This window comes from Leucoraja erinacea, unplaced genomic scaffold (assembly GCF_028641065.1).
Source record: "Leucoraja erinacea ecotype New England unplaced genomic scaffold, Leri_hhj_1 Leri_734S, whole genome shotgun sequence".
NCBI classification, from domain to species: domain Eukaryota; kingdom Metazoa; phylum Chordata; class Chondrichthyes; order Rajiformes; family Rajidae; genus Leucoraja; species Leucoraja erinaceus.
The window spans coordinates 5,564-27,500 of NW_026576657.1; the positions used below are offsets into that span (position 1 = coordinate 5,564).

General features: G+C 51.7%; 2 protein-coding genes across 2 annotated transcripts in view; one reads left to right on the plus strand and one right to left on the minus strand.

The window, feature by feature from the left end:
• Positions 1-245: 245 nt before the first annotated feature.
• Positions 246-7,309, plus strand: LOC129694626 (EEF1A lysine methyltransferase 3-like). The gene is made up of 3 exons (XM_055631358.1): positions 246-580; positions 3,547-3,658; positions 6,886-7,309. Exons 1-3 carry the CDS (start codon positions 425-427, stop codon positions 7,278-7,280), a joined length of 663 nt encoding a protein of 220 aa, XP_055487333.1. The 5' UTR covers positions 246-424; the 3' UTR covers positions 7,281-7,309.
• Positions 7,310-17,843: 10,534 nt separating this feature from the next.
• The window catches only part of LOC129694627 (probable N-acetyltransferase 14), a 5,141-nt gene continuing 1,047 nt past the window's right edge, over positions 17,844-21,937 (minus strand). The window contains exon 2 of the mRNA XM_055631359.1: positions 17,844-18,935. Within this exon, the coding sequence (XP_055487334.1) occupies positions 17,931-18,935 (1,005 nt within the window). The 3' untranslated portion in view covers positions 17,844-17,930. The remainder of the gene's footprint in view (positions 18,936-21,937) is intronic.

Here is a 21,937-nt window from a genome sequence, read left to right on the forward strand (position 1 = left end):
TCGAAGGGCCGAATGGCCTCTACTCCTGCACCTGTTGTCTATGTTTCTATGATCATATTGAATGGCGAATGGTGCTGGCTCGAAGGGCCGAATGGCCTCCCCCTGCGCCTATTGTCTACGTTTCTAAGTTTCCACTCTGACACTATGTACAAATTCATCATGTGCAGGGTAAACGTGCAAACTCCAGATAGACAGTGTACCCGCGATCCCTGGCGCGGTGAGGTAAGCAACTCTACCGGTGTGCAACCATGTCCCGAACTAACGTTCCACTCAATTCTTCCTAGGATACGGACTAGCGCCGAGAGGGAGAGAAGGAGAGAGAGAAGGAGAGAGAGAAGGAGAGAGAGACAGAGACAACGCAAGGCAAAATCCCGAAGCTTTTCCCAAACTGATCCAGAGTGTAAACAAGGCCCGATCTAGGGAAATGGAGCCTCAGACTCAGGCCGAGACTGTCGCTGAATCCCAGCCCAAACCCGAGAGTAAGAATCAAAGGGCGTATTACAAATTTTGTGGCCACGATTTGACAATAACACGGGACCTCACTAATGACATCGGCCTCTCTGCAATCATCTGGGAGGCGGTGAGTTTGCCTTTTACTAATTTAATGACACTGGTTCTCATCCCGGCCCAGATTCGACTACAATCTGGGCAGCTGCCAACACAGTGGCATGAATATTGATTTAGACAATAGACAATAGACAATAGGTGCAGGAGTAGAGGCCATTCGGCCCTTCGAGCCTGCACCATTCGCCATTCAATACGATCATGGCTGATCATCCAACTCAGTATCCGGTACCTGCCTTCTCTCCATACCCCCTGATCCCCTTAGCCACAAGGGCCACATCTAACTCCCTCTCCTCACCTCTCCCTCTCCTCTCCTCTCCTCTCCTCTCCTCTCCTCTCCTCTCCTCTCAAATAGTCAATAGTCAATAGTCTATTTAATTGTCATTTGGACCCCTGGAGGTCCAAATGAAATGCCGTTTCTGCAGCCATACATTACACACAAATAGACCCCAGACACAACATAATTATGTAGTGTAGTTTATATGTAGCACTACATAATAAACTACATATAAACTACATATAAACTACACTCTCCTCTCCTCTCCTCTCCTCTCCTCTCCTCTCCTCTCCTCTCCCCCCCCCTCCCCTCCTCTCCTCTCCTCTCATCTCCTCTCATCCCCTCTCCTCTCCTCTCCTTTCCTCCTCTCCTCTCCTCTCCTCGCCTCTCCTCTCCCCTCTCCTCTTGAATGGCCCCTCCCCTCTGGCCAATGAACTGTGTGGCCTCAACTACCTTCTGTGGCAGAGAATTCCACAGATTCACCACTCTCTGTGTGTGTGAAAAAAAATGTTTTTCTCATCTCGGTCCTAAAAGATTTCCCCCTTATCCTTAAACTGTGTGTGTGGCCCCTTGTTCTGGACTTCCCCAACATCGGGAACAATCTTCCTGCATCTAGCCTGTCCAACCCCTTAAGAATTTTGTACGTTTCTATAAGATCCCCTCTCAATCTTCTAAATTCTAGCGAGTACAAGCCGAGTCTATCCAGTCTTTCTTCATATGAAAGTCCTGACATCCCAGGAATCAGTCTGGTGAACCTTCTCTGTACTCCCTCTATGGCAATAATGTCTTTCCTCAGATTAGGAGACCAAAACTGTACGCAATACTCCAGGTGTGGTCTCACCAAGACCCTGTACAACTGCAGTAGAACCTCCCTGCTCCTAGACTCAAATCCTTTTTGCTATGAATGCTAACATACCATTGGCTTTCTTCACTGCCTGCTGCACCTGCATGCCTACTTTCAATGACTGGTGTACCATGACATGGTCATAGAAACATAGACAACAGGTGCAGGAGTAGAGGCCATTCGGCCCTTCGAGCCTGCACCGCCATTCAATATGATCATGGCTGATCATCCAACTCAGTATCCCGTACCTGCCTTCTCTCCATACCCCCTGATCCCTTTAGCCACATGGGCCACATCTAACTCCCTCTTAAATATAGCCAATTAACTGTGTGGCCTCAACTACCTTCTGTGGCAGAGAATTGGTTTTCATAGCAAAAGGATTTGAGTCTAGGAGCAGGGAGGTTCTACTGCAGTTGTACAGGGTCTTGGTGAGACCACACCTGGAGTATTGCGTACAGTTTTGGTCTCCAAATCTGAGGAAGGACATTATTGCCATAGAGGGAGTGCAGAGATGGTTCACCAGACTGATTCCTGGGATGTCAGGACTGTCTTATGAAGAAAGACTGGATAGACTCGGTTTATACTCTCTAGAATTTAGGAGATTGAGAGGGGATCTTATAGAAACTTACAAAATTCTTAAGGGGTTGGACAGGCTAGATGCAGAAAGATTGTTCCCGATGTTGGGGAAGTCCAGGACAAGGGGTCACAGCTTAAGGATAAGGGGGAAATCCTTTAAAACCGAGATGAGAAGAACTTTTTTCACACAGAGAGTGGTGAATCTCTGGAACTCTCTGCCACAGAGGGTAGTTGAGGCCACAGTTCATTGGCTATATTTAAGAGGGAGTTAGACGTGGCCCTTGTGGCTAAGGGGATCAGGGGGTATGGAGAGAAGGCAGGTACGGGATACTGAGTTGGATGATCAGCCATGATCATATTGAATGGCGAATGGTGCAGGCTGGAAAGGCCGAATGGCCTACTCCTGCACCTATTGTCTATGTTTCTATGTTTCTAATTCCACAGATTCACCACTCTCTGTGTGGGAAAAAAAATGTGTTTTCTCATCTCGGTCCTAAAAGATTTCCCCCTTATCCTTAAACTGTGTGTGTGCCCCCTTGTCCTGGACTTCCCCAACATCGGGAACAATCTTCCTGCATCTAGCCTGTCCAACCCCTTAAGAATTTTGTAAGTTTCTATAAGATCCCCCCACTCAATCTTCTAAATTCTAGCGAGTACAAGCCGAGTCTATCCAGTCTTTCTTCATAAGACAGTCCTGACATCCCAGGAATCAGTCTGGTGAACCTTCTCTGCACTCCCTCTATGGCAAGAATGTCGTTCCTCTGATTAGGAGACCAAAACTGTACGCAATACTCCAGGTGTGGTCTCACCAAGACCCTGTACAACTGCAGTAGAACCTCCCTGCTCCTAGACTCAAATCCTCTATGGCAAGAATGTCTTTCCTCAGATTAGGAGTCCAAAACTGTACGCAATACTCCAGGTGTGGTCTCACCAAGACCCTGTACAACTGCAGTAGAACCTCCCTGCTCCTAGACTCAAATCCTCTACGGCAGGAATGTCCTTCCTCAGATTAGGAGACCAAAACTGTACGCAATACTCCAGGTGTGGTCTCACCAAGACCCTGTACAACTGCAGTAGAACCTCCCTGCTCCTAGACTCAAATCCTCTATGGCAAGAATGTCTTTCCTCTGATTAGGAAATCTCCCTCTCCCCTGACTCAGTCTGAAGAAGGGTCTCTTTTCGAAACATCACTCATCGCTTCTCTTCAGAGATGTTGCCTGTGCCGCTGAGATACTCCAGCATTTTGTGCCTATCTTCTTGTTAACACTGGGTATCCTTTCACTAGGGAATCTTTCTCTGTCGATATTTTGAAAAGGAGAAAATCGACTTCACTGGGAAGAAGATAATCGAACTGGGATCGGGAACTGGGATAGTTGGAATCCTCGCCATCTTACTCGGTAAGTTCAAACTCAAAGCTAAATAAATCCTAAAAAAAAATAATGGCTCAGCGTTAGAGTTGTGGCTTCCCTGCCCCAAAGATCCGGGTTCGATCCTGACTTAGATAGGAACAGGGAAAACATAGCAACATAGAAATTAGGTGCAGGAGTAGAGGCCACTCGGCCCTTCGAGCCTCCACCGCCATTCAATATGATCATGGCTGATCATCCAACTCAGTATCCCGTACCTGCCTTCTCTCCATACCCCCTGATCCCTTTAGCCACAAGGGCCACATCTAACTCCCTCTTAAATATAGCCAATGAACTGTGTGGCCTCAACTACCCTCTGTGGCAGAGAGTTCCAGAGATTCACCACTCTCTGTGTGAAAAAAGTTCTTCTCATCTCGGTTTTAAAGGATTTCCCCCTTATCCTTAAGCTGTGACCCCTTGTCCTGGACTTCCCCAACATCGGGAACAATCTTCCTGCATCTAGCCTGTCCAACCCCTTAAGAATTTTGTAAGTTTCTATAAGAGTTCTACTGCAGTTGTACAGGGTCTTGGTGAGACCACACCTGGAGTATTGCGTACAGTACAGGGTTTGGTCTCCTAATCTGAGGAAAGACATTCTTGCCATAGAGGGAGTACAGAGAAGGTTCACCAGACTGATTCCTGGGATGGCAGGACTGTCTTATGAAGAAAGACTGGATAGACTCTGCTTGTACTCGCTAGAATTTAGGAGATTGAGGGGGGATCTTATAGAAACTTACAAAATTCTTAAGGGGTTGGACAGGCTAGATGCAGGAAGATTGTTCCCGATGTTGGGGAAATCCAGGACAAGGGGTCACAGCTTAAGGATAAGGGGGAAATCCTTTAAAACCGAGATGGGAAGAACTTTTTTCACACAGAGAGTGGTGAATCTCTGGAACTCTCTGCCACAGAGGGTAGTTGAGGCCACACAGTTCATTGGCTATATTTAAGAGGGAGTTAGATGTGGCCCTTGTGGCTAAAGGGATCAGGGGGTATGGAGAGAAGGCAGGTACGGGATACTGAGTTGGATGATCAGCCACGATCATATTGAATGGCGAATGGTGCAGGCTCGAAGGGCCGAATGGCCTCTACTCCTGCACCTATTGTCTATGTTTCTATGTTTCTATGTTTCTAATTCCACAGATTCACCACTCTCTGTGTGTGGGAAAAAAAATGTTTTTCTCATCTCGGTCCGAAAAGATTTCCCCCTTATCCTTAAACTGTGTGTGTGTGGCCCCTTGTCCTGGACTTCCCCAACATCGGGAACAATCTTCCTGCATCTAGCCTGTCCAACCCCTTAAGAATTTTGTAAGTTTCTATAAGATCCCCCCTCAATCTCCTAAATTCTAGAGAGTATAAACCAAGTCTATCCAGTCTTTCTTCATAAGACAGTCCTGCCATCCCAGGAATCAGTCTGGTGAACCGTCTCTGCACTCCCTCTATGGCAATAATGTCCTTCCTCAGATTTGGAGACCAAAACTGTACGCAATACTCCAGGTGTGGTCCCACCAAGACCCTGTACAACTGCAGTAGAACCTCCCTGCTCCTATACTCAGAACCGGCCTCCACCGCCCTCTGAGGCAGAGAATTCCACAGACTCACAACTCTCTCTGTGAGAAAAACGTGTTTCCTCGTCTCCGTTCTAAATGGCCGACCCCTTATTCTTAAACTGTGTGTGTGTGTGTGTTGTGTGTGTGTGTGTGTGTGTGTGTGTGTGTGTGTGTGTGTACGTGTGTGTGTGTGTGTGTGTACGTGTGTGTGTGTGTGTGTGTGTGTGTGTGTGTGTGTGTGTGTGTGTGTGTGTGTGTGTGTGTGTGTGTGTGTGTGTGGCCCCTGGTTCTGGACTCCCCCAACATCGGGAACATGTTTCCTGCCTCTACCGTGTCCAAACCCTTAACAATCTCATATATGTTTCAATGAGATCCCCTCTCATCCTTCTAAACTCCACAGAGTGTACAAGCCCACAGCCGCTCCATTCTCTCAGCGTATGAGTTCTTTAACTCCGAGATAGTCCACAATGATATTAGTGTGCGGGGATCGCTGGTCGGGCTAGCACGGACTCGGTGGGGCCGAAGGGCCTGTTTCCGCGCTGTATCTCTGAAGTAAAAAGGGAATAGTTGAAGCAGGGAGCGGAGGGCGAGAGTTTGGGGCCTGGTTCAAGATGGCCGACTTTTGCCTCCTGTTTCCGTGCTGTATCTCGAAACTAGTGACTAGTGGGGTACCGCAAGGCTCAGTGCTGGGACCCCAGCTATTTACAATATATATTAATGATCTGGATGAGGGAATTGAAGGCAATATTTCCAAGTTTGCGGATGACACTAAGCTGGGGGGCAGTGTTAGCTGTGAGGCGGATGCTAGGAGACTGCAAGGTGACTTGGTTAGGCTGGGAGTGGGCAAATGTTTGGCAGATGCAGTATAATGTGGATAAATGTGAGGTTATCCATTTTGGTGGCAAAAACGGGAAAGCAGACTATTATCTAAATGGTGGCCGATTGGGAAAAGGGGGAGATGCAGCGAGACCTGGGTGTCATGGTACACCAGTCATTGAAGGTAGGCATGCAGGTGCAGCAGGCAGTGAAGAAAGCGAATGGTATGTTAGCTTTCATTGCAAAAGGATTTGAGTCTAGGAGCAGGGAGGTTCTACTGCAGTTGTACAGGGTCTTGGTGAGACCACACCTGGAGTATTGCGTACAGTTTTGGTCTCCAAATCTGAGGAAGGACATTCTTGCCATAGAGGGAGTGCAGAGACGGTTCACCAGACTGATTCCTGGGATGTCAGCACTGTCTTATGAAGAAAGACTGGATAGACTTGGTTTATACTCTCTAGAATTTAGGAGATTGAGAGGGGATCTTATAGAAACTTACAAAACTTAAGCTGCGACCCCTTGTCCTGGACTTCCCCAACATCGGGAACAATCTTCCTGCATCCAGCCTGTCCAATCCCTTAAGAATTTTGTAAGTTTCTATAAGATCCCCTCTCAATCTTCTAAATTCTAGAGAGTATAAACCAAGTCTCTCCAGTCTTTCTTCATAAGACAGTCCTGACATCCCAGGAATCAGTCTGGTGAACCTTCTCTGTACTCCCTCTACGGCAATAATGTCCTTCCTCAGATTAGGAGACCAAAACTGTACGCAATACTCCAGGTGTGGTCTCACCAAGACCCTGTACAACTGCAGTAGTTGTTCTATGTTTCTAAACTAAACTGGCCTTCTCTCGCTAGGTGCTGAGGTTACGTTGACCGATCTTCCAGCGGCGTTAGATCAGATCAAGTTCAACATCGCCACCAACGTTCCCCCGTCTCTCCGTCATCGTTCCAAGGTGGCTGCTCTCTGCTGGGGCGTGGACCAACACAGTTTCCCCTCCGACTACGACATCATCTTGGGATCGGACATCGTGTACAGCCGGTCCAAGTACTCGGCTCTTCTCGAGACCCTGAATGACCTGAGTAATCCCCGCAGCCTCATCTACCTGAGTAGCAAGATGAGGGAACATATGGGGGCCGTGACCTTCCACAGCTCCATGGCTCCCGAGTACTTTAACTCCGAGATTGTCCACCAGGAAAACGACAATGATATCAACATCTTCAAAATGGCCAAGAAACCTCCGGCGTCTTAAACAGAGGCCTAGGCATCCCCTCCTCCCTCCTCCCCCTTCCCCGTTTCAAGCAGTTACACGCTAATCACACACTAGTTTAGTTTAGAGATACAGTGCGGAAACAGGAGGCAAAAGTCGGCCATCTTGAACCAGGCCCCAAACTCTCGCCCTCCTCTCCCTGCTTCAACTATTCCCTTTTTACTTCAGAGATACAGCGCGGAAACAGGCCCTTCCCCACCGAGTCCGTGCTAGCCCGACCAGCGATCCCCACGTTCACACACTAGTTTAGTTTAGAGATACAGCGCGGAAACAGGAGGCAAAAGTCGGCCATCTTGAACCAGGCCCCAAACTCTCGCCCTCCGCTCCCTGCTTCAACTATTCCCTTTTTAACTTCAGAGATACAGCGCGGAAACAGGCCCTTCCCCACCGAGTCCGTGCTAGCCCGACCAGCGATCCCCGCACACTGACACTAGTTTAGTTTAGAGATACAGCGCGGAAACAGGAGGCAAAAGTCGGCCATCTTGAACCAGGCCCCAAACTCTCGCCCTCCGCTCCCTGCTTCAACTATTCCCTTTTTACTTCAGAGATACAGCGCGGAAACAGGAGGCAAAAGTCGGCCATCTTGAACCAGGCCCCAAACAGGAGGCAAAAGTCGGCCATCTTGAACCAGGCCCCAAACTCTCGCCCTCCGCTCCCTGCTTCAACTATTCCCTTTTTACTTCAGAGATACAGCGCGGAAACAGGAGGCAGAAGTCGGCCATCTTGAACTAGGCCCCAAACTCCCGCCCTCCGCTCCCTGCTTCAACTATTCCCTTTTTGGGGGAAACATTTTAATACCTTACCTCGACGGAGTTGCGATGTTTTTCCCGTATCGTATCTCCGTCCGAGGCGCCTCTGCTGGGGGACCGGCATCGGGAGCCCCAACCGCGGGACTCGACATCGTGGGGAGCGGGCGATCCTCGGAAGCTGCAGCCGCGGGAACGTACAAACGGCGCAGGAGTAGAGGCCATTCGGCCCTTCGAGCCTACACCATTCGCCATTCAATATGATCACGGCTGATCATCCAACTCAGTATCCCGTACCTGCCTTCTCTCCATACCCCCTGATCCCTTTAGCCACAAGGGCCACATCTAACTCCCTCTTAAATATAGCCAATGAACTGTGTGGCCTCAACTACCCTCTGTGGCAGAGAATTCCACAGATTCACCACTCTCTGTGTGTGAAAAAAATGTTTTTCTCATCTCGGTCCTAAAAGATTTCCCCCTTATCCTTAAACTGTGTGTGTGTGGCCCCTTGTTCTGGACTTCCCCAACGGGTGAGTGGTGGAATCTTGCTTTGGTGGAGCAGACCCAACGGGTCTGCACTGTGTAGTATATAGATTAAAACATATGTGCGTATGCGTATATATACACTGAACTTTTTTTGGTAATATGATCACATCTTCTGTTGTGCTGCAGCTAGTAAGAATTTCGTTGTTCTATCTGGGACTTTTATCTCTATACGTATAAAACTCGGAACTTGTATGTGTGTGTATTTGTTTGTTTGTTCGTGTGTGTGATCACATCTTGGCGAATAAACAATGTGTTATTGGTACAATTCTGGTGAGATATTCCGGTAGAGATTTTTCCCGTGGAGTCCAAAAACGATACAATTTATTTGTTGTCATTTAAAAACCTCATTGAGGTTCAAACGAAATTTGGTTTCTGCAGTCACACACACACGAGAAAAAGAACCAAGACACAACACAACTTACGCAAACATCCATCACAGTGAATCTCCTCCTCACTGTGATGGAAGGCAAAGTCTTATCTCTCCCCTGAACTCCTCATTCTCCTCAAGTCAAAGCCCTCGGCGGGCGATGGTAAATAAGTCCCGCGGCCATTAAAAGCCGCGCGGGGCGATGTAAGGCCCCGCTCCAGGTCATCCTCAACCCCGCAACTCGGGCGGGAGAAGTCGCCGTTGCGGGGGCTCCCAAAAGCGGTCTCCCACCAGGGACATAGAAACATAGAAATTAGGTGCAGGAGTAGAGGCCATTCGGCCCTTCGAGCCTGCACCATTCGCCATTCAATATGATCATGGCTGATCATCCAACTCAGTATCCCGTCCCTGCCTTCTCTCCATACCCCCTGATCCCCTTAGCCACAAGGGCCACATCTAACTCCCTCTTAAATATAGCCAATGAACTGTGGCCTCGACTACCCTCTGCGGCAGAGAATTCCACAGATTCACCACTCTCTGTGTGAAAAAAGTTCTTCTCATCTCGGTTTTAAAGGATTTCCCCCTTACCCTTAAGCTGTGACCCCTTGTCCTGGACTTCCCCAACATCGGGAACAATCTTCCTGCATCTAGCCTGTCCAACCCCTTAAGAATTTTGTAAGTTTCTATAAGATCCCCCCCCTCAATCTCCTAAATTCTAGCGAGTACAAGCCGAGTCTATCCAGTCTTTCTTCATATGAAAGTCCTGACATCCCAGGAATCAGTCTGGTGAACCTTCTCTGTACTCCCTCTATGGCAAGAATGTCCTTCCTCAGATTTGGAGACCAAAACTGTACGCAATACACCAGCAAGACCCTGTACAACTGCAGTAGAACCTCCCTGCTCCTAGACTCAAATCCTCTATGGCAAGAATGTCCTTCCTCAGATTTGGAGACCAAAACTGTACGCAATACACCAGGTTTGGTCTCACCAAGACCCTGTACAATCATATTGAATGGCGAATGGTGCTGGCTGGAAGGAACGAATGGCCTCTACTCCTGCACCTGTTGTCTATTGTCACAGATCGGGATGTGGGGAATCCACTGTGGTGGAAGTTTATGTTAATATTTATGTAGTTGTGTATCTTGTTGCTTTTTGGATGTAACGGAAGTCGAATATCACTGCACCTTAATTGGTACATGTCACAATAAAACACTGTTTGAACCTCTAACCCTATCTTGCACTAAGTGTTATCCCATTATCATGTATCTGTACACTGTGGACGGCTCGACTGTGATCATAGAAACATAGAAACATAGACAACAGGTGCAGGAGTAGAGGCCATTCGGCCCTTCGAGCCTGCACCATTCGCCATTCAATATGATCATGGCTGATCATCCAACTCAGTATCCCGTACCTGCCTTCTCTCCATACCCCCTGATCCCTTTAGCCACAAGGGCCACATCTAACTCCCTCTTAAATATAGCCAATGAACTGTGTGGCCTCGACTACCCTCTGCGGCAAAGAGTTCCAGAGATTCACCACTCTCTGTGTGAAAAAAGTTCTTCTCATCTCGGTTTTAAAGGATTCCCCCTTATCCTTAAGCTGTGACCCCTTGTCCTGGACTTCCCCAACATCGGGAACAATCTTCCTGCATCTAGCCTGTCCAACCCCTTAAGAATTTTGTAAGTTTCTATAAGATCCCCTCTCGATCTCCTAAATTCTAGAGAGTATAAACCAAGTCTATCCAGTCTTTCTTCATAAGACAGTCCTGACATCCCAGGTTTCTATAAGATCCCCCCTCAATCTGGAGTATTGCGTACAGTTTTGGTCTCCTAATCTGAGGAAAGACATTCTTGCCATAGAGGGAGTACAGAGAAGGTTCACCAGACTGATTCCTGGGATGTCAGGACTTTCATATGAAGAAAGACTGGATAGACTTGGTTTATACTCTCTAGAATTTAGGAGATTGAGAGGGGATCTTATAGAAACTTACAAAATTCTTAAGGGGTTGGACAGGCTAGATGCAGGAAGATTGCTCCCGATGTTGGGGAAGTCCAGGACAAGGGGTCACAGTTTAAGGATAAGGGGGAAATCCTTTAAAACCGAGATGAGAAAAACATTTTTTTTTCCCACACACAGAGAGTGGTGAATCTGTGGAACTCTCTGCCACAGAAGGTAGTTGAGGCCACACAGTTCATTGGCTATATTTAAGAGGGAGTTAGATGTGGCCCTTGTGGCTAAAGGGATCAGGGGGTATGGAGAGAAGGCAGGTATGGGATACTGAGTTGGATGATCAGCCGTGATCATATTGAATGGCGAATGGTGCAGGCTCGAAGGGCCGAATGGCCTCTACTCCTGCACCTATTGTCTATGTTTCTATGACAGGGGGTTGGACAGGCTAGATGCAGGAAGATTGTTCCCGATGTTGGGGAAGTCCAGAACAAGGGGCCACACACACACAGTTTAAGGATAAGGGGGAAATCTTTTAGGACCGAGATGAGAAAACATTTTTTTTCCCACACAGAGAGTGGTGAATCTGTGGAATTCTCTGCCACAGAAGGTAGTTGAGGCCACACACAGTTCATTGGCTATATTTAAGAGGGAGTTAGATGTGGCCCTTGTGGGTAAAGGGATCAGGGGGTATGGAGAGAAGGCAGGTACAGGATACTGAGTTGGATGATCAGCCATGATCATATTGAATGGCGAATGGTGCAGGTTCGAAGGGCCGAATGGCCTCTACTCCTGCACCTATTGTCTATGTTTCTATGACCCAATGGGTCCCCCTTAGTCTAGTTATCAATAAAAGGGGAGACGGAAGATTTGTTTGTATTTCCCAATTATCTTGTACCACAAGTGGGGCAGTGGTAATATATTTATTTCCTGTAGGCCATAGTTTGCCAGATGACACACATAACAGGGAACGCCTTCAGTTTTCGCCCAACAGTGAGAGAGGGAGGCGAGAGAGAGAGAGAGAGGGGGGGATGGATAGAAACATAGAAATTAGGTGCAGGAGTAGGCCATTCGAGCCTGCACCATTCGCCATTCAATATGATCATGGCTGATCATCCAACTCAGTATCCTGTACCTGCCTTCTCTCCATATTACGTAATACTCCAGGTGTGGTCTCACCAAGACCCTGTACAACTGCAGTAGAACCTCCCTGCTCCTAGACTCAAATCCTTTTGCAATGAAAGATAGATGGAAGGCAGATGATAATACGTAAACGCAATCCAAGTCAACTTAAGTACAATAGGCGGAGCGCAAATGGGAAAATACAGAATAACAGCAGCGTAGTTTTGTACTGATCCAACGCGGGAACAGGCCCCCACACCGTACAAACGGGAGAGTTGCCGCCTCTCAGCGTCAGTGGCCCTTCGACCTTCACGACTGCCGGGTGCTGTCTGCGCGGAGTTTGCAGGTTCTCTCCGAGATCTTCCGTTTCCTCCCACGCTCCAAAGATTCAAATTCAGATTCGGATTCAGATTCAATTTTAATTGTCATTGTCATTGTACAGTACAGAGACAACGAAATGCATTTAGCATCTCCTTGGAAGAGCGACATAGCAAACGATTTGAATAAATAATAATAAGTGTCCGGGGGGGGGGGGGGGGGGGTGGTGATTGGCAGTCACCGAGGTACGTTGTTGAGTAGAGTGACAGCCGCCGGGAAGAAGCTGTTCCTGGACCTGCTGGTTCGGCAACGGAGAGACCTGTAGATGGTAGGAGGGTAAACAGTCCATGGTTGGGGTGAGAGCAGTCCTTGGCGATGCTGAGCGCCCTCCGCAGACAACATTTGCTTTGGACAGACTCAATGGAGGGGAGCGAGGAACCGGTGATGCGTTGGGCAATTTTCACCACCCTCTGCAATGCCTTCCGGTCGGAGACAGAGCAGTTGCCATACCACACTGTGATCCAGTTGGTCAGGATGCTCTCGATGGTGCAGCGGTAGAAGTTCACCAGGATCTGAGGAGACAGGTGGACCTTCTTCAGTCTCCTCAGGAAGAAGAGACGCTGATGAGCCTTCTTGATCAGAGTAGAGGTATTGTGGGTCCAAGAGAGGTCATCAGAGATGTTGACTCCCAGGAACCTGAAGCTGGAAACACGTTCCACCTCCGCCCCTTTAATGTGGATGGGGGTATGCGTGTTAATTGGCTTGGGCAAAAATTGTACACTGTCCCCAAGCGAGTGTGTGGGATAGTGGTAGGGTGCGGGTGATCGCTGGCCGGCACGGAGTCGGTGGGGCCGAAAGGCCTGTTTCCACCCTGTGTCTCTTAGCTAAACTAGTGTGTGAATGGCTTTCCCCTTCTTGAATCCTCTCCTCTCTTCTCCCAGTCTATCTTCCCCCCCTCCACCTTCAATACCCCTTCCCCCTCTATCCCCCTTCCCCCTCCCCCTCTACACCCCTTCCCCCCTCCCCCTCTATACCCTACCCTTTTAACTAATTAGATTAGTTAAAACAAATGTAGGTCCCTTGCAGTCAGAAACAGGTGAGTTGATCATGGGGAACAAGGGCATGGCGGACCAATTGAATAACTACTTTGGTTCCGTCTTCACTAAGGAAGACATAAATAATCTGCCGGAAATAGCAGTCAAAGGAGTTGGAGGAATTGAGTGAAATCCAGGTTAGTCGGGAAGTGGTGTTGGGTAAATTGAATGGATTAAAGGCCGATAAATCCCCAGGGCCAGATAGGCTGCATCCCAGAGTACTTAAGGAAGTAGCTCCAGAAATAGTGGATGCATTAGTAATAATCTTTCAAAACTCTTTAGATTCTGGAGTCGTTCCTGAGGATGGGCGGGTAGCAAACGTAACCCCACTTTTTAAGAAGGGAGGGAGAGAGAAAATAGGGAATTACAGACCAGTTAGTCTAACATCGGTAGTGGGGGGGAAACTGCTAGAGTCAGTTATTAAAGATGGGATAGCAGCACATTTGGAAAGTGGTGAAATCATTGGACAAAGTCAGCATGGATTTACGAAAGGTAAATCATGTCTGACGAATCTTATAGAATTTTTCGAGGATGTAACTAGTAGCGTGGATAGGGTAGAACCAGTGGATGTGGTGTATCTGGACTTCCAGAAGGCTTACGACAAGGTCCCACATGAGAGATTAGTATACAAACTTAAAGCACACGGCATTGGGGGTTCAGTATTGATGTGGATAGAGAACTGGCTGGCAAACAGGAAGCAAAGAGTAGGAGTAAACGGGTCCTTTTCACAATGGCAGGCAGTGACTAGTGGGGTACCGCAAGGCTCAGTGCTGGGACCCCAGCTATTTACAATATATATTAATGATCTGGACGAGGGAATTGAAGGCAATATTTCCAAGTTTGCGGATGACACTAAGCTGGGGGGCCAGTGTTAGCTGTGAGGAGGATGCTAGGAGGCTGCAAGGTGACTTGGATAGGCTGGGTGAGTGGGCAAATGTTTGGCAGATGCAGTATAATGTGGATAAATGTGAGGTTATCCATTTTGGTGGCAAAAACGGGAAAGCAGACTATTATCTAAACGGTGGCCGATTGGGAAAGGGGGAGATGCAGCGAGACCTGGGTGTCATGGTACACCAGTCATTGAAGGTAGGCATGCAGGTGCAGCAGGCAGTAAAGAAAGCGAATGGTATGTTAGCATTCATAGCAAAAGGATTTGAGTCTAGGAGCAGGGAGGTTCTACTGCAGTTGTACAGGGTCTTGATGAGACCACACCTGGAGTATTGCGTACAGTTTTGGTCTCCAAATCTGAGGAAGGACATTATTGCCATAGAGGGAGTGCAGAGAAGGTTCACCAGACTGATTCCTGGGATGTCAGGACTGTCTTATGAAGAAAGACTGGATAGACTTGGTTTATACTCTCTAGAATGTAGGAGATTGAGAGGGGATCTTATAGAAACTTACAAAATTCTTAAGGGGTTGGACAGGCTAGATGCAGGAAGATTGTTCCCGATGTTGGGGAAGTCCAGGCCAAGGGGTCACAGCTTAAGGATAAGGGGGAAATCCTTTAAAACCGAGATGAGGAGAACTTTTTTCACACAGAGAGTGGTGAATCTCTGGAACTCTCTGCCACAGAGGGTAGTCGAGGCCAGTTCATTGGCTATATTTAAGAGGGAGTTAGATGTGGCCCTTGTGGCTAAAGGGATCAGGGGGTATGGAGAGAAGGCAGGTACGGGATACTGAGTTGGATGATCAGCCGTGATCATATTGAATGGCGAATGGTGCAGGCTCGAAGGGCCGAATGGCCTCTACTCCTGCACCTATTGTCGAATATCACTCTCTTCTCCTTTCTCTCCCTCCTCTCTCTTTCCCCTCCAGACCACACCTGGAGTATTGTGTACAGTTTTGGTCTCCTAATTTGAGGAAGGACATCCTTGTGATTGAGGCAGTGCAGCGTAGGTTCACCAGATCGATCCCTGGGATGGCGGGACTGTCATATGAGGAAAGATTGAAAAGACTAGGCTTGTATTCACTGGAGTTTAGAAGGATGAGGGGGGGGGATCTTATAGAAACATATAAAATTATAAAAGGACTGGACAAGCTAGATGCAGGAAAAATGTTCCCAATGTTGGGCGAGTCCAGAACCAGGGGCCACACACACACAGTCTTAGAATAAAGGGGAGGTCATTTAAGACTGAGGTGAGAAAAAACCTTTTCACCCAGAGAGTTGTGAATTTGTGGAATTCCCTGCCACAGAGGGCACAGTGGAGGCCAAGTCACTGGATGGATTTAAGAGAGAGTTAGATAGAGCTCTAGGGGCTAGTGGAGTCAAGGGATACGGGGAGAAGGCAGGCACTGGTTCTTATAGACAATAGGTGCAGGAGTAGAGGCCATTCGGCCCTTCGAGCCAGCACCGCCATTCAATGTGATCATGGCTGATCATCCCCAATCAGTACCCCGTTCCTGCCTTCTCCCCATATCCCCTGACTCCGCTATCTTTAAGAGCCCTATCTAGCTCTCTCTTGAAAGCATCCAGAGAACCGGCCTCCACCGCCCTCTGAGGCAGAGAATTCCACAGACTCACAACTCTCTGTGAGAAAAAGTGTTTCCTCGTCTCCGTTCTAAATGGCTTTACCCCTTATTCTTAAACTGTGTGTGTGTGTGTGCGTGTGTGTGTGTGTGTGTGTGTGCGTGTGTGTGTGTGTGTGTGTGTGTGTGTGTGTGTGTGTGTGTGTGTGTGTGTGTGTGTGTGTGTGTGTGTGTGTGTGTGTGTGTGTGTGTGTGGCCCCTGGTTCTGGACTCCCCCAACATCGGGAACATGTTTCCTGCCTCTAGCGTGTCCAAACCCTTAACAATCTCATATATGTTTCAATGAGATGCCCTCTCATCCTTCTAAACTCCACAGAGTGTACAAGCCCACAGCCGCTCCACATTCTCTCAGCATATGACAGTCCCGCCATCCCGGGAATTAACCTGGTGAACCTACGCTGGGCTCCCTCAATAGCAAGAATGTCCTTCCTCAAATTAGGGGACCAAAACTGCACACAATACTCCAGGTGTGGTCTCACTAGGGCCCTGTACAACTGCAGAAGGACCTCTTTGCTCCTAGACTCAACTCCTCTTGTTATGAAGGCCAACAAGCCAAAACTGCACACAATACTCCAGGTGTGGTCTCACTAGGACTCTGGCACTCTCTCTCCCCCCCTCTTTTCTCTTCTCCCCTTTTTTTCTCTCTCCATCTCCCTTCTCTCTCCCTCGCCCTTACTCCTCTCATTCTACCTCTGGCCCCCCCCCTCCCTCTCTCTCCCTCTTTTTCCTCTCCGATTCTTTATCTCAGGATTGGTGTAGGCCTCAGGTTTGGGGTAGGCCTCAGGATTGGAGTAGGCCTCAGGATTGGAGTAGGCCTCGGGATTGGAGTAGGCCTTGGGATTGGAGTAGGCCTCAGGGTTGGAGTAGGCCTCAGGATTGGAGTAGGCCTCAGGCCTAGCCTGGGCCTCAGGATTGTAGTTGGCCTCGGGAGTAGGCCTCAGGATTGGAGTAGGCCTCAGGATTGGTGTAGGCCTCAGGATTGGTGTAGGCCTCAGGATTGGAGTAGGCCTCGGGATTGGAGTTGGCCTCAGGATTGGTGTAGGCCTCAGGATTGGAGTAGGCCTCGGGATTGGAGTTGGCCTCAGGATTGGAGTTGGCCTCAGGCCTAGCCTGGGCCTCAGGATTGTAGTTGGCCTCGGGATTGGTGTAGGCCTCAGGATTGGAGTAGGCCTCGGGATTGGTGTAGGCCTCAGGATTGGTGTAGGCCTCAGGATTGGAGTAGGCCTCGGGATTGGAGTTGGCCTCAGGATTGTAGTTGGCCTCAGGATTGGAGTAGGCCTCAGGATTGGTGTAGGCCTCAGGATTGGTGTAGGCCTCGGGATTGGAGTTGGCCTCGGGATTGGAGTAGGCCTCGGGATTGGAGTAGGCCTCGGGATTGGAGTAGGCCTCAGGGTTGGAGTAGGCCTCGGGATTGGAGTAGGCCTCAGGATTGGAGTAGGCCTCAGGATTGGAGTAGGCCTCGGGATTGGAGTAGGCCTCAGGATTGGAGTTGGCCTCAGGCCTAGCCTGCGCCTCAGGATTGTAGTTGGCCTCGGGATTGGAGTAGGCCTCAGGGTTGGAGTAGGCCTCAGGATTGGAGTAGGCCTCAGGATTGGAGTTGGCCTCAGGCCTAGCCTGGGCCTCAGGATTGTAGTTGGCCTCGGGATTGGAGTAGGCCTCGGGGTTGGAGTAGGCCTCGGGATTGGAGCAGGCCTCAGGATTGAAGTAGGCCTCAGGGTTGGAGTAGGCCTCAGGATTGGTGTAGGCCTCAGGGTTGGAGTAGGCCTCAGGATTGGTGTAGGCCTCGGGATTGGAGTAGGCCTCGGGATTGGAGTAGGCCTCAGGGTTGGAGTTGGCCTCAGGATTGGAGTTGGCCTCAGGATTGGAGTAGGCCTCAGGATTGGAGTAAGCCTCGGGATTGGTGTAGGCCTCAGGGTTGGAGTAGGCCTCAGGGTTGGAGTAGGCCCCAGGCCTAGTTTGGGCCTCATAACTCCTTGACGAATTCGAGGGTGAGTTGGCAGCAGATGAACCCCCCTCCCCCTCCCTGGCCCCCAAGGGCCGGCCTGTATCCCCGGGCCCGGAATAGGGCCAGTGCGGCCTTGTTCACCAGTTCCGGCCTGGCAATGACTCGGGCGTAGCCCAGCCTGTGGGCCCTGGCTTCGGCCTGGGCCAGGAGGAAAGAGGCCACACCATCCCGGCGTCGCCATGGGGCCACCGCGAGGCAGGAGAGCTCGGCAGTGCCTCCGTGGCCGGCGGTGATCCCTAGACACCCGCACACCTCCTCGTCATGGCCTCTGATGGCTACAAGGATGACAGGCCCGGCCTCCGTGGTGGCTCTGGGATGAGGAGAGGAGGCCTCAGGTTTTGATCGTCCCTTACTCCTCGAGTAGGCCTCAGATTTGTAGTAGGCATCAGGCTTTGGGGAGGCCACAGGCTTTGAGTAGGCCTCTGGCCTTGCATAGGCTTCGGTCTTGGAGTCGTCATCAGAACTCTTGTAGGTGTCAGATTTGGAGTAGGCCTCAGGATTGGAGTCTTGCTGAGGGTTGGAGTAGGCCTCGGGATTGGAGGAGGCTTCTGAGCTCTTGTAGGCCTCAGATTCGGAGTCGGGTTCGGGACTGGAGTGGGCCGCAGGCTTCGGGTTGGCCTGAGATTTGGAGTATGGTTCAGAATCGGAGTAGGCCTCGGGCTCGGAGCAGGCCTCAGACTCTGGGGAGGCTTCAGCGCTTGTGTAGGCCTCCTCAGACTTGGAGTAGGCCTCAGGCCTGGGGTAGGCCCCAATCCCGGGGAATGGCCCGTACTGGCCACGGCGACGGGCGGACAAGCCCAGCCAGAGTAGGCCGGCGCAGAGGAGGAGGGGGGAGAGGAGGGCGGTGAGGCAGGAGCCCAGGACAAAGCGTAGGCCGCAACCAGCCACGGCCATCGCTAGGAGACACGGCGGGCGTGTCAGGGCGTAGAGGAGGAGACGAGTGTCTAGCGCACCCCAACCCTCCTGGGGAGAGAGGCGGAGAGAGAGGAGAGGGAGAGATAGAAGGGGAGAAAAGAGAGGGGAGAGGGGGGGAGAGGGGGGGAGAGGAGAGGAGAGGGAGGGAGAGATAGAGGGGGAAAGGAGAGAGAGAGGGGGGAGGAGTGAGGAGGAAAGAGGGGAGGGGGAGATGGGAGAGGAGGAGGGAGGGAGGAGGGGGAGAGGAGGAGAAAGGGGGAGGGAGGAGGAGGAGAGGGAGGGAGGGGAGGAGGGGGGGGGAAAGGAGAGAGAGGGGGAGAGGAGAAGGGAGAGGGGAAGGGGGGGGAAGGGGAGAGAGGGGGGGAGGGAGAGAGGTAGGGGGAAGGGAGAGAGAGAGGGATAGGGGAGAGGGAGGGGACAGAGAGAGGCGGGGGAGAGGGAAGAGGGGAAGGGGGGAGGGAGAGGGGGCAGAGGGAGGGAGGGAGAGATAGAGGGGGAGAGAGGGAGAGAGAGGAGGAGGGGCAAGGAGAGAGAGGGGGAGGGAGAGGAGGAGGGAGGGAGGAGAGAGAGAGAGAGAGAGAGAGAGGGAGGAGGGAGAGAGAGAGAGAGAGAGGGGGGGAGGGAGGGAGAAGGAGGGGGAGAGGGGGGGGGGGGAAGGGGGGGGGAGGAGAGGGAGGGAGAGGGGGAGAGGGAGAGAGAGGGAGAGATGAGAGAGGGGGAGGGAGAGGGGGAGAGGGGGAGACGGGGAGAAAGAGGGGGAGAGGGGAGGGGAGGGGAGGGGGAGGAGGGGGGGGAGGGAGGGAGGAGGGGGAGGGGGAGAGGGGGAGAGGAGAGAGGAGGAGAGGGAGGGGGAGGGAGGGAGTAGGGGGCAAGGAGGGGGAGAGGGGCAGAGGGAGGAGGGGGAGGAGGGGAGAGAGAGGAGGGGGAGGGAGAGGAGGGGGGAGAAAGAGGGGAGAGAGGGGAGAGAGAGAGGGGGGGATTGAGTGGAGAATAGAGGGGGGGAGGGGGAGAGGAGGGAGGGAGAGGAGGGAGGAGGAGAGAGGGGAGGAGAGAGGGATGGAAAGGGGGGAGAGGAGGAGGAGAGGGGGAGGGCGAGAGGGGGGGGGCAAGGAGAGAGAGAGGGGGATAGGGAGAGAGAGGGAGAGACAGAGGAGAAGGGATGAGAGAGGGAGCAAGAAGTGGAGAGGGAGATAGAGAGGGGGAGAGAGGAGGAGGGGTAGAGAGGAGACGAGAGGGGGAGGGAGGGAGAGAGGGGGGGAGGGAGAGAGGGGGGAGAGAGAGGGAGAAAGAGAGAGTGGTGGGAGAAAGAGAGAGAGAGAGAGAGAGGGGGGGAGAGAGAGAGAGGGGGGAGAAGGAGAGGGAGAAGGAGGGAGGCGGAGAGGGAGAGAGAGAGGAGGGGGAGGGGAGAGGGGAGAGGAGAGAGGGAGAAAGAGGGGGAGAGGGCAAGGGAGAGGGAAGAGGAGAGAGAGGGAAGAAAGGGGGGAGGGGGAGGAAGGGGGGGGAGGGAGGAGGGAGGGGGGAGAGAGAGAGAAGGAGGGGGGAGGGAGAGGGGAGAGGAGACGGGAGGAAGGAGAGGAGAGGGAGAGGGAAAGGCGGAAAGAGGGTGGAGGGAGAGATAGAGAGGGGAGAGAGGGGGAAAGGAGGAGTGGAGGAGATGGGGGGAGAGGGGGGGGAGGGAGAAAAGGGGGGAGGGAGAAAGAGCGGGGAAGGGGGGGGAGGGAGGGAGAGAGGAGAGAGAGGGGGAGAGGGAGGAGAGAGGGAGGAGAAGGGGAGAGAGGGGGAGAGGGGGAGAGGGGGGGGCAAGGAGAGAGAGAGGGGGATAGGGAGAGCGGGGGAGAGGGGAGAAGGAGGGAGAGGGAGAGGTGGAGAGGAGAGGGAGAGAGAGATTCAGATTCAGATTCAATTTTAATTGTCAGAGTCAGGGTACAGTAGAAGAGACAACAAAATGCATTATTGGTGGGGCGGGAGGCGGCAAAGGGGGAGAGGGGGGAGGGAGAGAGGGGACAGGGAGGGGAGAGGGGGAGGAGGAGAGGGAGGGGATGGGGGAGTTAGAGGGAGATGAGGAGGGAGGGAGGGAGAGAGTGAGAATGAGGGAGGGGGAGAGAGTGAGAATGAGGGAGGTTGAGGAGGGAGAGTGAGAGAGAAGGAAGGAGGAAGGGGAGGGAGGGAGAGAGAGGAGGGAGGGAGAGAGAGGAGGGGGGAGGGGAGAAAGGGGAGAGAGGGAAAGGGAGAGGGAGAGAGGGAGCAGAGGGGGCAGGAGAGAGCGAGAGGGGGAGGGAGAAAGAGAGGGGGGAGAGGGGAGGGGAGGGAGGGAGGAGGAGAGAGGAGGAGAGAGGAGGGGGAGGGAGAGGAAGAGAAGGATGGGGGGGGGAAAGGGAGAGAGGGAGGAAGATAGGGGGAGAGGAGAGAGAGGGGGGAGAGGGAGAGAAAGAGGGGAGAGGAGGGAGAGATAGAGGGAGGAGGGAGGGAGAGGGGGAGAGGGAGAGAGAGGGGAGAAGGGGGGAGGGGAGGGAGAGATAGAGGGGGGGAGGGAGAGATAGAGGGGGGGGGAGGGAGAAGGAGGGGGGAGGAGAGGGGAGAGGGAGAGGGAGGAGAGGGAGAGGAGGAGGGGGGGGAAAGGAAGAAAGGGGGAGAGAGAGGGGGGGCAAGGAGAGAGAGAGAGAGGGGGGAGAGGAAGAGAGGAGGGGGAGAGGGAGATAGAGGGGGGGGAGATAGAGATAGAGGGGAGAGATAGAGAGGGGAGAGAAAGGAGAGGGAGAGAAAGGAGAGAGGAGAGGGGAGAGAGGGAGATAGAGGGGGAGGGAGAGGGGGGGGAGAGGGAGAGATAGAGGGGGAAGGGAGAGGAGGAGGGAGGGAGGGGGGGGAGGTGAAAGGGAGAGAGGGAGAGAGAGATTCAGATTCAGATTCAATTAGTAATTGTCATTGTCAGTGTACAGTACAGAGACAACAAATGCATTATTGGTGGGGCGGGGAGGCAGAGGGGGGAGAGGGGGAAGGAGAGAGGGACAGGGAGGGGAGAGGGAGGGGGGGGAGGGAGGGGATGGGGGAGT